At 38.6% G+C, this 17466-nt stretch overlaps 1 protein-coding gene across 4 annotated transcripts in view; it reads right to left on the reverse strand.

Moving 5' to 3' along the window:
- FRYL (FRY like transcription coactivator) overlaps positions 1-17466 on the reverse strand; it is a 221575-nt gene that overhangs the window by 91965 nt on the left and 112144 nt on the right. For all 4 annotated transcript variants that reach the window (XM_059383630.1, XM_059383621.1, XM_059383604.1 and 1 more), the window contains 7 exons: positions 14048-14146; positions 12946-13047; positions 6907-7010; positions 6393-6501; positions 4800-4886; positions 2647-2818; positions 2057-2189 (listed from right to left, as the gene is read on the reverse strand). In XM_059383630.1, the coding sequence (XP_059239613.1) occupies positions 2057-2189; positions 2647-2818; positions 4800-4886; positions 6393-6501; positions 6907-7010; positions 12946-13047; positions 14048-14146 (806 nt within the window). The remainder of the gene's footprint in view (positions 1-2056; positions 2190-2646; positions 2819-4799; positions 4887-6392; positions 6502-6906; positions 7011-12945; positions 13048-14047; positions 14147-17466) is intronic.

Consider the following 17466-nt stretch of genomic DNA (forward strand, 5'->3'; position numbering starts at 1 on the left):
GAAAACCCTGGTTCCTTCAGAGGCTCAATACAATTTATTTCTACTATATTTTCTTCTGGTTATTCAATGATTTCTAAAATTTTATTTTAAATATCTTCTTAATGCACTGGTTTTTGTTTTTATTTTGGTCTGTATTTCAAGGTGAGGATTTTAGTTTATTTTATCCAAATTGTTCTTGAAGTGGCCTAAAATCCTCTCAGGTAGAAAAGAATTTGGATGTTCTCAGCATTTTGGGTGAGTATTCGTTACTGTGGCAAAAGCCTTGCTAGCCTACTTTTAAACATTTTATATAGTCCACCTTCTCTTTAAATGGTTCCAATATGCATGAATTCCAGTTACAACAATTCAGTTGAGTACTACCTGTTTCCCTGCTAGCTCTACAGCCCACAAAGCACTATGTAAGTAACAGATGTGCATCGTAATCCCTGATGAATCGTGTTACTTTTCTTTTAAGTTTTATTTATTTAAGTAATCTCTATATCCAACACAGGTCTTGAACTCATGACCTGGAGAACAACAGTCGCATGCTCTTCCGATGGAGATAGCCAGGGGACCCAGACATGTCCAAGTCTGTTGTGATTGGTCACTGCACACTTGTTACTCCTTCACACAGACAGCAAAGCAGGTAACTGTGCTGCTTCCTTGTCTCCAGGGATAACACAGGTGACGTTTTACAAGCATGGATCATCAGAAGAGGAAACTGGCCAACAAGGACACAAGCGCAGCAGAGAAAGGAAAAGTGGTTTCACTAGAGGTGAAATTGGAACCAAACATGAATGGCATTACAGAGGGGACAGCTGGCAGGGAGTGTGCAGGCTGCTGTGTTTGCAGACCCCACGTGTACAGCCAGAGGAAGCTAGTGAGGGCCAACTTGGTCACACAGTGAGGAAGGTGGCTGTGATGAAGAGGACAGAGACTTTCCAGGGAAAGGAATGCAGAGGGGACAAACGTCAACACCGGATAAGTTCTCAGAGATGTTAGCACATGCCAGTATATAATAACTCTACATTAACTAAATTGATAGATCAAATATCCAGTTTGGTGCTCTAAAACCTATAATGCAGATATTAATATCTAAAAAAAAAATCTCTTATTACAGGATACATAGATACTTACTAGCAAATACAAGTTATTGTCGTATAACAATAACAAAAAAAGATGCTGGGATGACAAGCAGCAACAAGCCACGGGGGTGGGGGGTGGCAGGGGGCTGACGTAGTGTTTCAAGAAAACGACTCATATTATTCCTCTCTTGTACCTCTTGTTACTGGGAGATTTTTAGGTTTTCTTTTTTGTTGGGATTCTGGAAACAAGAGTATGTGTTTGACTTACTAAACCATCCACATCCACACATGTCAAGGGTAACCAGGATTTATCTATCGGTCATGGAACAAGTATAGGGCCTTGTCACTGACAATGACATTGAGATCCAGGAGGACTTTTGTTCTCTCAACTCCTTTGATAGCACTTTATTTATTTATTTATTTATTTATAAGATACTTTATTTATTTATTTGACAGACGGAGATCACAAGTAGGCAGAGAGAGGGGGGAAGCAGGCTCCCCACTGCGCAGAGAGCCCGATGCGGGGCTCGATCCCAGGATCCTGGGTTCATGACCTGAGCCAAAGGCAGAGGCTTTAACCCACTGAGCCACTCAGGTGCCCCTCACTTTATTTATTTGATTTTTTAAAAAGATTTTATTTATTTATTTGAAACAGAGAGAGAGAGTGAGAGAGGGAACAGAAGCAGAGGGAGTGGGAGAAGGAGAAGCAGTCTTCCCGCCGAGCAGAGACCCCGACGTGTGGCTCGATCCCAGGACCCTGGGATCATGACCTGAACCGAAGGCAGATGCTTAATGACTGAGCCACCCAGGTGCCCCCTGACAGCATTTTAAAGAATAAAACTGAGCAGGTGGAAGGAATCACTTTATTAAGAAGTGCAGCAGATGGCAATATGGGGCAACTCCAGAGGAGAAAGAAAGGAAGCAAGAATGAACCATAGCTACCTTTTTAAGAAAACTGAAATAGCAATGAAGAGATATAGTGAACTACATACGTGATCATGTCTTCGGGCTCCTTATTGGACATCTGTACACTGGTCATACACATCGGTCTCCCAACTTCTTTGTCCAAATGTCTGAGAATGCTATCTAATGCTTTTCGTACTTGAGGATAGTACACTGACATTCCTAGGGAAAACAGCCTCGTGGTTATAAAATGTCAGAAATTACATAAAGAACAGCCGTAGTTACTTTCCATAAAAAAAAAGAGCCTATCTTTCAAGGACATCAGCTATTGTTGGCACCAAGGAAGGAATGTCCATTGTGCTACGCTCTTCTCCCTAATGATCAGCTTCAGTATATTGAAGAAAATGTGTACAACTCATGCACAGAACTAAAATTACTTGGAAAGAAGTACAAAATGCAGTGGATAGTACCATGTAAGAAAATAATGACTGAATTGGAAGACTCTTAATACAAAACCTTGGAGGTATTATCAAAATTGTATTCACTTTCTGTATCACTCTATACTGGAATAACCACATTAGACCAATATATTAATTTTAGATTTAGTTGTTCATAAACTTTTTAAAAAGAAAATTAAACTCTATCACAAAGCAGTTTATTTGGCCCAGTTAACACTAACCTATGACTTTTGCTTCTTCATCTGTCAAGGTTTTGTTGAGGAAAATTTTCTTGACACGAAGAGTGTTTCCTGAGGGAAGAATAACCCCCGTGGTGGGCATCGGTGGCTCCCCATCCTTCTGCTGCAAGCTGTCTGCTATTACAAGGAAGACTCTGAGGCCTATGTTCATTCTCTTCAGGAAAAAAAAAAAAGTTTCAGAATGAGATCAGAGCATCAGAAGATACCCTTTTTTCACATTGAAAATATCTTGTCTGTTAACGCTGGGGAGGATGGGGGGCACAAGGACACGAGGAAAACTAACTTTTCTGTCTAGTGTTTTTTACGTAGTTTGGGCATTACGGTTTAATACCAAATTCCAGAATGCTACCCCCTCACTTCCGAGGCCAGCTGGCTCTCCTGTTCTCTAGAAACTTTATTTCCATCCTCTTTGCTCCTTCCTCAGCAATCCTACCCTTCCACCATCCCCTCCTTTAAGGAATGATGTGTCTCCTACTTCACAACAGAAAAAACCATCAACTATCCTCAGTCTCTTATGAGGTAAGAGACTCTCTTCTCCCTCTCCTTTGCTCTGCTGACGTCAAGGGGGCGCTGGGCTTCCCTGGTGTTGGGATCCCATCTGTTCTTGCTTTCCCGGCAATGGCACACCACCCATTACCCTTTCTCGTGCTTGCATCTCCAGCGTTTCCCTTTCAACTGGATATATTCTGTTAACTTTCATTAACTACGTTCAATTATCTTAATGGAGTAAGTCCTCTCTGTAATACTTCCTTGAAGCAACTGCTTCAGCAGTGACTTTTCAAGCAGCACAGGACTCTGTCAACTCGTCTTATTTTCTGCAACACTCCCTTCCTCTGACTCATCTGTGCCATGGCTGGCTGAGTCATTTCTGTCAGCCTTGTAGCTCTGGCCTCCTTTCGCCACAGAGTCAATGCGAGACTGCTTCAGGACGAGGTCCGAGACAGCATTCTCCTCTATCACTAGGTTTTCTCTCCCAGGGCAACTTCAGTCTACATGGCTTCCATTATTACCCATACCACAATGCCCTCCAATTTGAAGCTTCACTTCTCTGAACTCAGACCCTCAGACCCACATGACAGCTCTACTTGGATGTCAAAATGCCTCATGTTCGACTCATTCAAGCCAAATGCACTTTCCCCTCAACCTCGATCCCTTCTCGAGGTTTCCTTCCATGGTCAACCACCTTCTCTCCGTCTGTACCACCACTGTTCTCCACCCACGCCGCCATTGTCTCTGCCCTATGCCAGTGGTCTCTAAAGTGGCCATGTGCATCCTGATGGGTGTGCAAGACCCAAGCTCACTGGAATACTAGAAGAAAATAAAAACTTGTATTTATACGTATTTTTGAATTTAAATAAGATTAAAGTTTTAAGCTTTATTCATCTTTATATACGACATAGCATGGGTGTTCTCCCTTAGTCTAAATATCACATGGTCATGTCACACAGTCATAGAAAACATCATGAAGGAAGTGGGAAAGGTCCATAATATACTGGGGTTCACAGAAGGACCCCCACTTATTCATTCTTCCCATGTATTGCAATTTGCCAATATTTGATTAAGTGTGTAATTTTTTTCTGGCTTTAACTAAACTAACTTTTAAATAAATACTATTTATTTAAAAGTCGGATGCTGGGGTGCCTGGGTGGCTGAGGGGGTTAAGTCTCTGCCTTCGGCTCCAGTCATGATCTCGGGGTCCTGGAATTGAGCCCCGTGTCGGGCTTTCCACTAAGCGGGGAGCCTGCTTCCCCGCCCCCCTGCCACCTGCTGTTCTACTTACTTGTGGTCTCTCTGTCAGATAAATTAAAAAAAAAAAATCTTAAAAAAGAAATAAATAAAAATCTGATACTGATATTGATAAAAGGAACCTGAGCTCATATCACAACCTGCAGAAGTCCGCTGAGCTGATTGATCTGGAAAACTTTCTCTCTTGATTATTTTTTACCATGCTATGAAACCATTGAGTTGGCCATCAGAAAGGTGAAATAACTGGTCCCAGATCACACTGGTAATTAAAAGCAAAACTTCTAACTAGTGGTTTGAGTCTAAGCATTCTGATTCCAGAAGCTGCTCTTAAAAAAAATTAAAAGATTATATAGGATAGGGTATTACCATATTATAATTTTTTTTTTTACCTCTGGATTAATGGTGAAAGTTTTAGTAGATTTTCCAACACTGAGAAGATCAAATATTATTTCTTTCATTGCAAAATCCAAACGTTCCTAGAAAAAAATATCAAGGAATCCTTATAACCTTCTACTATGTGTTGGGTATCATGTTAAGAATTAAACATATAATAGCAACAACACAGGTCTGTGCCCATAAGAACGTCATAAACCTAGCTGGACAAAAGAAAAATACCTACAAATTCAGGGGGAAAAAATGTGACTATAAATATATTACTTAATTATCAAATGATTTAGTATTCCAACAAAAAGGATAAACATTTTAAACACTCATTTACCAAAATCACACCCGAATATCTAAGTGAAGGAATTCGCAAAATGATGACAAGAGGGAGTCCCAAAGCAGCAGTCATGCAGCAGCCCCAGAGAGTGGTGAGTTCATAGTAAGACAGGCAGAATAGGTCTCCAGGGAAACCTCCAAGGACATGAAAGATTAGTAAGATTAACTGAGGTTTGAGAGCAGTCACACAGTTCTCACTGGTGTGTGGTGATTAATCCAAGGGAGTAGGTAAGATCCGAGGGGAAAGAAAAAAAAAACACAGATGTGCACCAATGGCAAAAGTTTTCTGAACACAAGGGCTAAAGCAGTTTGCTTTCATTCACCTTAAGGAAACATTTATACTCATTTAATCATCATTAGTTCTGTGCTCCAGTATACAGTAATGCATTCACTATATTTAAATATTCCTCATTTCTTCACTGTTCAAAATTATTACATTATAGATGATCTAAACTGTCAAAACTGTCATGGCTTTAGTTCAGAGAGAACACAACGAATATTCTGAAATCAAAGCATTTTCCTTAGTTGGCGAGGTAACCCTACCTATGCTTCTCCAAGGCTGATGTCCCCAAAGGGAAGGGGATTGAAACCTGGGATTTGCTCACTCAGCCTCTATCACTTTGTAATAAACCCTCCTTTATTGCAGAGACTCAGAGCTCAAATTTTATTTCCCAGGGCTCCTCACTATAGTGGGCTTCGGGATGTCATTTAGACCCTGCCAAGGGGCATATATGTGAGTCCATGGGAACCGGCATACTTGAGGAAGAGGAAGAGGGGACAGAAGGAATCTTCTACTGATGGGGACCACGGCAGCAGCTACCCAGATAGCCCAATTCTGCAATTTCCTCTTAGTCATTCAGACTTGTCCTACTAGTGACTCTGTGAACCATCCAGATTGCTTCAAAGATCCTTCTGGGCTCCGCTAGCTGCAGTGGATTCTGTATTTGTCCCTAAGAAACTAGATTAATGCACGAGAGAACAATTTTCCAAAAATCTTGGGAGAGACCTCCTGGACCCTTCCTAAATTACGTGCTTCTTCTGCCTGTGGGTCTCACTGCCTTCTGCAAGGGGTGCAGATCAAGGATGTAAACTAACTTTGTCACAAAAAAATTATTAGCATACGCTCATTTTTCACTATTCACTATTAATAAGTGTTTTGTTATCATGCTTTTAGATGGGCAACAAATTTTAAAACTCCAAATTACTATAATAAATTATGTGTAAGTTGCAGGTATATGTGTATTATTGGATACAGCACTCACCTGAGCAATGAACTGAATAATCTTCACAAATATATTGAGAGGTGTATCACGAGGAACCACACTACGTGAGCCTTTTGGAAAAAGTGCTGACACTATGCTCATAAGACGACTACAGGAAAAAAAAAAAAAAAAGAGACTGAGTCATAAAGAGATAATGACACTGACAACATTCTTCCTACTCTTCGAAGATGTCAAGAGAATTCATATTCCTTCTTAAGGTCTTTGCAAGGCTCACTAAAGTCCAATCAGTGTGATGTTTTTTAACCAAGATATTTAAAAACATATACTTTTTTTTTTTAAGATTTTATTTATTTGTTTGACAGAGAGAAACAGCAAGAGAGGAACTCAAGCAGGGGGAGTGGGAGAAGGAGAAGCAGGCTCTGCCCTGAGCAGGGAGCCTGATGCAGGGCTTGATCCCAGGACCCTGGGATCACGACCTGAGCCGAAGCCAGTCTTTTTACGACTGAGCCACCCAAGCACCCCTAAATATATACTTTAATACAAAGGCACTTACCTTTGAGTTACAGTGTTGCTTTCACATTTTATTCTAATTACATAAACCCACAACAATCTATACAAAGATTCCAGTGCAACGCGAGACATTTTAGGATCTTTATTCTGTTTAAAAACAAAAGAGAAAAGAAATAAACTTATTAAAAACCACTTGTAATCATTTCCAACCTAATACAATCTATCAAGAACTAAAAGCCATTGCCCTACTTCTTTCTGTCTTTTAATCTACAGCAGGCTTAGATATGTAAATATACATCCGGCATATGGTAAGTACAGAAAATTGAAAGGTAACCATAAATAAGGAAATCCTGAGCCATTCCTTAAATGCTCAAACAAAATGGTAAAATATTAGTATTATATTAATATTACATTAACACTTGAAAGAACTTCTAAATTATACACCCATCAACTTACTTGATAATAAATGGTTCACACAGTACTGACATCATGTGGAAGGATTACTCATCTTTGGAGTAATTCACTGCAGCCCATACATAGTTAAAATTCAGAACACCAAAAGTTATTATAGATACTTGCATTTATGAAAAAATGAGAACTATTATCCTTTTATTTTTTATTATAAGGTGATTATCCTTATAAGGGAAAACAGAATAGAGGGCGAAAAGCATGGACTCTGAAATCAGGAATGATACCGGCCAGAGTCCATCCTGGGGCACTATTTGATCACTTGGTGCCACAAGCGATTTTGTCATCTCTCAAATGGAGACAAAATAGTACCTACCTCAAATATTAAGGAAGTTATTATATGTGAGAAGCACTTGGAACACTGCCTGGCACATGTTAAATACTCAATACATGTTAGTTGTTGTACCTTTACATTTTGTTTAGAATGAGAAATGACTTAAGTTATCATTTAGAATGAGAAAATTATTGCATTTCAATCACAATTTGATCTGTAAACTTCTTCTTCATGCTACTTCTTCTAGAAAGTTAAGTTCTCAAATGACCAGAGTCATGTAATGAGATTTAATTGTGAATTTTCAAAATGTACCTAATTGGTCACTTTCATTAGGAGCATTCTGGGGGGAGGGTGGTGGGCAGAGGTAGAGGGAGAGAGAGAATCTCTAAGCAGGCTCCATGCCTGGCGCAGAGCCGGACACCGGGCTTGATCACATGACCCCGAGATCATGACCCAAGCCAAAATCAAGAGTCGGATGCTTAACCGAATGAGCCACCCAGGTGCCCCAGAAGCATTTCTTTATGCATGTTGATTGGTTCAAGGATGCACTGATTGCTATAAATTAGCATTCATTTAGTTTGGTTTGGGAGATTTTTTTTTCTTAATTTTTATTTATTTATTTCAGAGAGAGAGAGAGAAAGCACAAGCAGGGGGAGGGGCAGAGGGAGAAGCAGGCTCCTCACTGAGCAGTGAGCCTGATGAGGGGCTCAATCCCAGGACCCTGGGATCATGACCTGAGCTGAAGGCAGAAGTTTGACTGAGTGAGCCACGTGGATACCCCAGGTTTGGGAACTTCTTATTGTTAATTATTTTATACACAGCAAGGAATAAAAGGTAGTTTTAAAATACTAAGTAACTTAGCCATTCTATTTTACATTTTCTTAATATGCAGAAAAATGGACAACTACTTATGAAAAGCAATGCAAAACAATAACAATTCAGGATTAAGAGGAAAAACAGCCACTAGAAAATATGATTTTACACATCTGTATGAAGAATTGATATAATTAAGAATGGAATACTGGGATGCCTGGGTGGCTTAGTCGGTCAAGGGACTGATTTTTTATTTCAGCTCAGGTCCTGACCTTGGGGTCCTGAGATCAGGCCCCAGGTAGGGCTTCACTCTGGATGTGGAGCCTGCTAAGGATTCTCTCTCTCCCTCTGCCCCTTTCCACCGCTGAAAGGGGAAAAAAAAAAAAAAAAAGAATGGAGTATTGATTATTCTGGTCAGTGTCTTAACATCAATCTCCTGCCACTGCTAAATCCATAATGAGTCCAAATTTCAAATACACTCCCTAGTAGTTACTAATTTGTTACTAATGTAACTAAAGTAACATATGAAGTATCAAGGAATATATCCATTGTTACTAGTTACAACCAAGTTTTTTGTAGTACTTTCTTATCTATCATTTAAATCTAAGATATCAAAATATCATATGTATACTCCAAGTACTATTTTTACATTATTACATTCTATTTTCAAAATGTATTAAAAATATTTAAGTCCAATTTCATTAAAAAAATGTTCTTATATGAATGGCTAATAAAATATTTGGGTTATCTCATGTTAAAAAGTTGAGGTATCCAGAATGAAACCACTTGACTTTCAAACTTTCTAAGATGGACTACTATGTTTACAAAGCAGAGTTACTCTATACTGAACAAAGCCAAAACCACATGAAAAATGATCAAGCAATGATACTTATTCAGTCACTAAAACGCTGCTCTACACGTCTGAATAATTAAAACATCCTAAATTGATCTGAGCCTTAAACAAAGATAGATGTATATATAGAATTCCCTAGTCACAATTTTTGGTATAAAATGAATAATCAGGTTGTTACATAAATTAAAATCCAATAAAGTTCTGATATGTCCAATATGTTTGGTAGCAATCATTTTTAATGTTTCCCTTTTTTTCTACTGGGAAATAAAACCAAAATATTTTGTTTAAAACCCAAACCAATAGGATGAAAGTTTTAAAAAGTCATGCATCAAAAATCACAGTCACAATCTAAGCCACTATCATCTTAATTTCACTTAAATTCTTAAAGTTTCATTTATAACAATGTAATTAATGTTAGACAATAAATTAAACAGACTATTTTAAAATCAAGGATGTGGGTTAAGAATCCACATTCATATCCCTTCCAGCCTGTAAGCTCATCTTCTTGGGGCCACGTTAATATGAACCCTGGAGAGTGTCCCTGCTGGGAGCTAGTCTTTGACAGGAAGAGAAGCAGGTTGGAATAAATACATCAGACATGCAATGCAACAATGGGTCAAGGGGGGGAAAAAAGCCACACTTAAAGGAGATAAAGCAGTAGTTTACTTTGTACCGTCAACACAACTCACCTGGAGTGTTTCTATTTGTTTTCTGATACTGTTGTTAGATGGCATCTAAATAAAGCAATGTGAGACAGCAAACGTAAACATGAGATGCGGCACATGCATGTTAGATGAAAATAAGCACAAAACAAGACAGCTCTTCACCAAGGTCTCTATTTAGAAGAAATCTGAAAGTTCCAAGACAGTGGCCAGAAACACTAAGGGGGAAAAAAAAATCCTACAATTCGGGGATCATGGGATACATCTACAGTACTCGAACTAAGAGAAAATAGTTAAATTGTTAACTTTCTTAAATGTTCCTCAGACCACTGCTTTTGAGTCTGAGCAAGGGTAAATTTTTAAAGGAAAATAAGCATGCACTGTAGAAAAAAAAAATCTTCAATTATTTCTATAGGAAATCTACTCTTATTAGTCCCTTCCCCCAATCCCTCTCAGATTATTCTTCAGAAACTTGGCCATCATTTTCCACACAGTGACCATAATGAATATAAAGATGGGGAAATAGGAAGCTACTAAATCTGTTTAGGACACAAATAACAGATTTATCATTTTCTGTGAATATCAATGGATGCTTTCTCATGGCAGTTATGGGCCAACAGGACTAACGCCCATTTTTCATGGCCGCCAACTTCAAAAACTAGTAGGGTCATTCAAAAAAAAAAGTGGACAATAGTGAAGTGTTTTGAAAATGTCTCCTATTTATTCTTATGGCTCTAGAGAATAATGCTTTTTACTATCCTAGCATTGTAGCCAAATATTTTCTGAAAATATTCAGTATAGCAAAATTCCTTAGAGACCATTAAAAGGTGGACCTCAAAAAGGCAAAATTTATGGAACTGAATGGATCTAAATGCAGATCCTATCTCTACCACTTTTTGGCATGGGTTACTTATCTTCTTATAGCCTCAGCTACAGTAAGAATTAAGAGATACTATATTTAGAGCATCTAGCATATGGTAAATATTAATAAAAACAAGCTTTAAGAAGTCATAAGTCTAATAAATTAAAAACTGCTATAGATTTTTTTTTTTTAAATCAGGAGGTTACTTGAATCTCATAACAAAATCACTGTAGGCCTTTATCTTGAACCAGTTTTTCCTATATATAGAACAAATAAATCTTATCTGCCGTACCAGTTACCTAGTGTAGGTTTTTTCCCTGCATACTCAATGTCTTACCTCAACTGCAATGTAGCCACAGTCTCTAAAACCTAATAAACAGGAGCCGATTCAGAAAATTTCTGCTGAATAGAGCCTTAATGTAAGTTAAGGGTTAATGGCCAAGACAACTATATTCCAAATATTCATGCTAAGGTGGCTCTTATCTCCTTTAGCCTGGCGGATGGACATTGCCATTAACGAAAATGGACAATATGCCAGAAATATTTAACAGGAGGTAAGGGTTCAAAGAAAACAGCATTTTAAATGAAAGCCTTAAGACAAAAAATAAAAGTTAAGGTACTGCGAAAGAATTGCAAATATGTTAGGTGGAAACGTATATATATATAAAAAAATTCCAACAAGCAACAGAAAAGTATGAGTTGTCATGAAACAAAGCAACCTTTCAGCAAACACTTAAATGCATGTCTTGCAATATTTTATTACAAGTATGGAAAAATCATACCACCCAGAAAATGATCAATTCCCTTTCAGTATCTATATCTATACGAATTTTTCAAAATGAGGACAGAAACAGTTTAATGCAATTAATTAAGTAAAACCTATTTTCTGGTTGCATGACATAAAAAGTTTAACAAGCTTGATCGGTCCTGAGAATCTTCATATAGGAAGCAAAGAGAGCTTATCAATTCTCATCCAAGTAGAGTAATACTGATGTGTAGCTAAGAGAAAAATAACCAAAACTGTTTTTCAAAGACTGATATTTTTCTGTATACCTCTTTAAGTGATCAAGGCACTTTGGAAAATGATATACAATGTCATGGAAAGTATATATAGGATAATGTGGTTCCGTGGACCATACTCAAAGTGGGAAAGAAGAGCCAGATCTATTTCTCAAATACCCCAATGACGTATAGGGTCAGAGAAAAGTCATTTAATCTATCTGTGCCTGCTTTCATTGTCTTCAAAGTATAAAAGTTTTTGATGTTATCCCTAACTTAGAGAAGTAACAGGAAATGAAATGTCATGTCTATCATGTTTCTATAACTTGTAAGCAAATACTCAAACATATCTATCCATGCATCAAAAACAGTGTTCATATCAAGCATTTCCATGACATTCAGGTGAGGGACAGTGCCATGTTTTATGCAGACACAAACTGAGCTCCTATCCACAGAAGAAAGGAAAATCCCATTAGCAGAGCACCCTGCTAGCAGAGTACCCTGGGAAGATAAAGATCCTACTATCGCACAGTTTTGTTGACAACAGTGAGAGACTGGACATGGATATGCCAAATAGCGTTAGTAACAACCATTTCTTGGTTCAAGGCAGAATCATTTAAGGAGCTTTCGTACCCATGTGGATCCAATACCAGGCTTTTCGATTCCACCAGGCATACTTACATTAAATGTGTTTTTTAGTAACATTTAATATCCAGGCTTGTTTCCTTTTCAGACTGGGGACAACATTACTTAATTTTTTCAAAATGCAACACAAAATAAGTATCTGGAAGGTTCTGTAAGATTAATACTCTGCAATTCTAAAGGAATGTACTTATTAACAAATACTGCTAGATCTAAGATAATATAAACAACAGCTGTTAAAAATGTACAGTTTTGTGTAAGTCAAACTAAATTTTCAATCACAAGTTTATTCATGTCGATACATGATTCCCCACAGAAAGAATGATTATAAGAAAGAAAAGCAATATGGTAAAGTATTACTATTCAAATGTACCAGTAACAAGGAACATCTTAATACATATAGTTATATATATATATATATATATATATATATATATATATATACACACATAAGTGAATATAGTATAGTCAAGAATATTTACAGGTCAGAAATGTGACTTACGTCTTACCTTTAAATGTGACAAACAGTTCTGTAGGAAAATATGCCAGTTATTTAAAAAAAACTGTTTCTGACTGACACATAAAAGGCAGGTAATTAGTGGATATAGAGCCTGTAGGAGACAGGGAAAGGGGGATTAACATTTTTCAGGGAAAAGCACTGGATCTGTTCATTATATTTATTCTCATACAAAGAGAAGTACATTTTTTTAGGCAGGATTCCCATGTGTCATAAGAGGTACGATCTCACAGAGGAATCTAACAAAAAACATGATAAAGAGCAAATTTTCTATTAGAACAACTCCTTCACCTGCTTTTATTTTTCCACAGACCCATCGCTCCTTCAAGCAGTACAGGGGTTAGTGATCCCCTAGGATCAAGGACAAACTGGCACTAAAATTTGAGCTATCCAGGTACATGACTTCAGGGCAGACACATGATGTGCCCCAAGGCTCGCTTTCGGAGCTCAGAATAATAATTACGTGTCTCCTACAGTGTTGTGAGGCTTAAAGTAAAACAAAGAATGCAAGGCACTTTGTTCAATGCCTGGCACAATTACTATTTATTCATTATTAGATCTCTATCGTAAGTGGTTAAGTATTTGTCTAAGTCTCCACACTTTCTCCAAGTTGCATAAAAATTTACAGAAAATCCTTTAACATTATATGAAATGGGTGGTTAAGCGGGGCGGTGGGGGGGGGGGTGGGATAAACCTTAAATCTCTGAATAAAAATGATGTCATTAGACAGGCAACGGTTCCTAAATAATCTAATACTTCTGGAGTGCAACTTATTATAATGTAAAACAAGGGAATTTATGGTTCGATAGTATAGTCAACCTTCCACATAGTATAATACATAATTTAAAGCAGCTGTCAAGACAGGCCAACACCTAGAATGAAGTCTGAATCACCTATCAAATGTAGAGCTAGTCCAATTAGGACTAGAAAATCTTAAAAAGAGCAGGAAAAATATACAAAACTTGCCCTTATGCTGTATTTTGGATATTTTATAATTTCAGCTTTTATAATTCTCTTAAATCTCTCCTGAATTCATAAATCAATTACTCTAACTCCTAATGAAATATGTAAAGGGTTGAAGTGCTTTTCAATACCAATGAATGCTTCTTTCTGGAGCTCAGTTCAAAAGTAGTCTGATAGAGCATCTCCACGAAATTTTTCAAACAGGGAACATTCACTTCATTTTTAACAGCCTAGGTCAAGAGATAATAGAAAAAGAAAGAAAATGGTTACAAACATTAAGTTAAATGATCCAAGAATTACAAGAAACTTCTGTAAGGTTCGAAATCGGTGAATAATTCACGACTATCAGGGCGCCTAGGTGGATCAGTGGGTTGGGGCCTCTGCCTTGGGCTCAGGTCATGATCTCGGGATCCTCGGGATCCTCGGGATCCTGGGATCCCATGATCTCAGGTCATGATCCTGGGATCGGGCCCCAAGTCAGGCTCCCTGCTCTGCAGGGAGCCTGCTTCCTCCTCTTTCTGCCTGCCTCTCTGCCTACTTGTGATCTGTCTGTCAAATAAATAAAGAAAATCTTAAAAAAACAAAAAGTAATTCACGACTATCTCACTGAAGTCCTGTGAACTGCCTAACGACCACTGTTCGGGAAAGAAGATAAGCCCAGTCCCTGCCCTGAGAACTGGGAAGGAGAGCAGACAAGTGCACATTCGCTAAAGCAATCAGATGGTTGCAAGAAAGAAATCCTCGGTGCTCTGCCTCGCATAGAGGCCCCTAGAGAAAACCTCTGCAAGGAAAGAACACCTCAGCTGAATCTAGCTCCTCTTGCCTGCAAAGAGTGCAATAGTTCCCTGCCGTAACCTCTGGCCTTGTCCTCCACTACCCCGCCCTCCTGCCCTGGGATGTGGCCACATCAGCCAGCTTCTTGCTGTTCCTAGAACATACCACGCATGGTCTTGCTTCCGGGCGTGTGCACTGGTTTCTAATGCCCAAGAAGCTCTTCTAGCAGTTACCACACAATCACCTCTTTCCAGGTGGAGGTCTCACCTAATCACTTTATCTAAAATTTCAACTTCCTTACTCCTTCAGCAATTCTCACCCCCCAGCCCTATTTTACATTTCTCCATAGTACTGATCACCATCTACATACTATATGTTGTACCTACTAGATGACTATCTGTTGTCTGCACTAAAAGTAGCTAAGAGCAGGGAGTCTTTTTTCCCTTGATCATTCCTGCATTCCCTTTGCACAGAAGAGGCTCTGATCTGAAGAAAGCACTCCATACTCGTAATGAATAAGTGGGGTCCAACCAGGCAAAGGAGGTAGGAAAGTTATTAAAGAGGCAAGAAGGTTCCAGACAGAAGGAGCTCTATGTGCAGAGCGGGCGCTATGGATTGAATGGTCACCTCTCCCACAATCCAAATTCGGATACTGAAGTCCTAACTCTGTGGACCTCATAATGTGTGACCTTATTTGGAAATTGCAGATGTAATTAGTTAAGTTAGGATGAAGTCTTATTGGGGTTGGGGTATGATAATCCAACATGACAGCTGTCCTTAAAAAAAAAAAAAAAAAAAAAGAGAATTTGGACAAAGACGAACACAGGAGAACGCCATGTAAAAATGAAGGCAGAGCACAGGTGACGGTTGTGTAAGCCAGGGAAGGTCAAAGACAACAGAAACTAGGTGAGAGGCTTGGAAGAGATTCCTTCTCAGCCGTCAGAGGGGATTAACCTGCCAACACGTTGGTCTCGGACACACGGCCACCGTAACTGTGGAGTCAATAATTGTTGTTTAAGGATCTAGTTTGGGGTATTTTGTTAGGGCTGCCTTAGCAAACAAAGCAAACATGGCAAAAAAAGAAGAATCAGGGGTGCCTGGGTGGCTCAGTGGGTTAAGCCGCTGCCTTTGGCTCAGGTCATGATCTCAGGGTCCTGGGATCGAGCCCCACATCGGGCTCCCTGCTCAGCGGGGAGCCTGCTTCCCTCTCTCTCTGCCTGCCTCTCTACCTACTTGTGCTCTCTCTCTGTCAAATAAAAAAATAAAAAATTAAAAAAAAAAAAAGAAAGAAGAATCGGGCAACACAATATTAATGGACCACAGTCAAGGGTCCTTCTTCCTACAACCTGCTCCTTTTAATTAGCTGGGAAAAAAAACCTAATCTCAGGTAACTGGCAAAACCAATGATAATCTGGGATTGGACAGGCAGTAATTCAAACTACTTCTAGAAAAACAAACTGAGCACATGTACTAAGGATAATAGACTAAAACTGATCGTTTTAGAAAGGATTTTATAAATTATATCATCTTGGCTAGAAATGGAAGTTAGTAACTTTCCATTTATTCAGGCTTTAGTTGAAAATTTAAGAAGTGGAGAAATTTATTTTCATCTTGAGACTCAAACTGTAGTTTAGACTTTGATTTTATAATATTGAATTAAATGGCTTGTGATCTATATATTCATATGAATTGATTTGTGGCATTCAGGTCCTGTCTAGAGCATGCTTAGAAAAGGTGGGCAGGGAATTGTATGGAAAGTGAAGAATTTCAAATATTTATGACAGTGATAGGCCTGATTTTTCATACCTTTCTTGAAATTCTTACTTACAGAAACTATTTCCTTATAATTAAATATTTGAAGATTTTTGTTAATGGGTATGAACAAAAGTCAAGAATTATTGCTTTGCAGGTAGTTTGGGTCAGATAGCCTCCCACTCCAGTTAGTCAGTTCTGTTTTTTATAAAATAAACCTATCATTTAGAGAACCATTACGGAACATGACAGACTCAGATATATAGACCCACATATATACAGCCAATTGATTTTTTGTTAAGATTTTATTTATTTGAGAGAGAGATTGAGCAGTGGGGAGAGGCAGAGGGAGAGAGAGACAAAGAAGAAGAAGACGTCCTCCCGAGGGAGCCTGAAGTGGGGCTCGATCCCAGGATCCTGAGATCACGACCTGAGCCAAAGGCAGATGCTTAGCCGACTGAGCCACCACCTAGGTGCCCCTCAGCCAACTGATTTTTTGAACAAAAAACTAAGCTACTTAGAAAGAATTGTCTTGTCAACAAAAGGTCAGATGGTGATGGAACAAATGGATAGCATACATAAAAAAACAAAAACTTAAAACAAAACCTGGTCATACCTCAATCATACACAAAATTAACTCAAAATGAATCCTGACCTAAAATTAAGCCCTAAAACTGAAATACAGGAGAAAACCTTTGCAACCTTGGGTTAGGCAGACTCCCTAGCTATGATACAAAAAGCACAATTAATGAAAGAACAAAATGATAGATCAGACTTCATCAAAACTTCCCTTCCAAAGACAGTTAAGATAATGAAAAGACAAATTACGGTCTAGGAGAAAATATTCACAGAGCATATATCTGATAAAATATTTTCACCTAAAACACGTTTTAAAAATGTATTAGGATGCCTGGGTGGCACAGCTGGTTAAACCTCCAACTCTTGGGAGCACCTGGGTGGCTCAGTGGGTTAAGCCTCTGCCTTCGGCTCAGGTCATGATCTCAGGGTCCTGGGATCAAGCCCC

The sequence above is a fragment of the Mustela nigripes genome, chromosome 1 (assembly GCF_022355385.1).
Source record: "Mustela nigripes isolate SB6536 chromosome 1, MUSNIG.SB6536, whole genome shotgun sequence".
In the NCBI taxonomy this organism is placed as follows: domain Eukaryota; kingdom Metazoa; phylum Chordata; class Mammalia; order Carnivora; family Mustelidae; genus Mustela; species Mustela nigripes.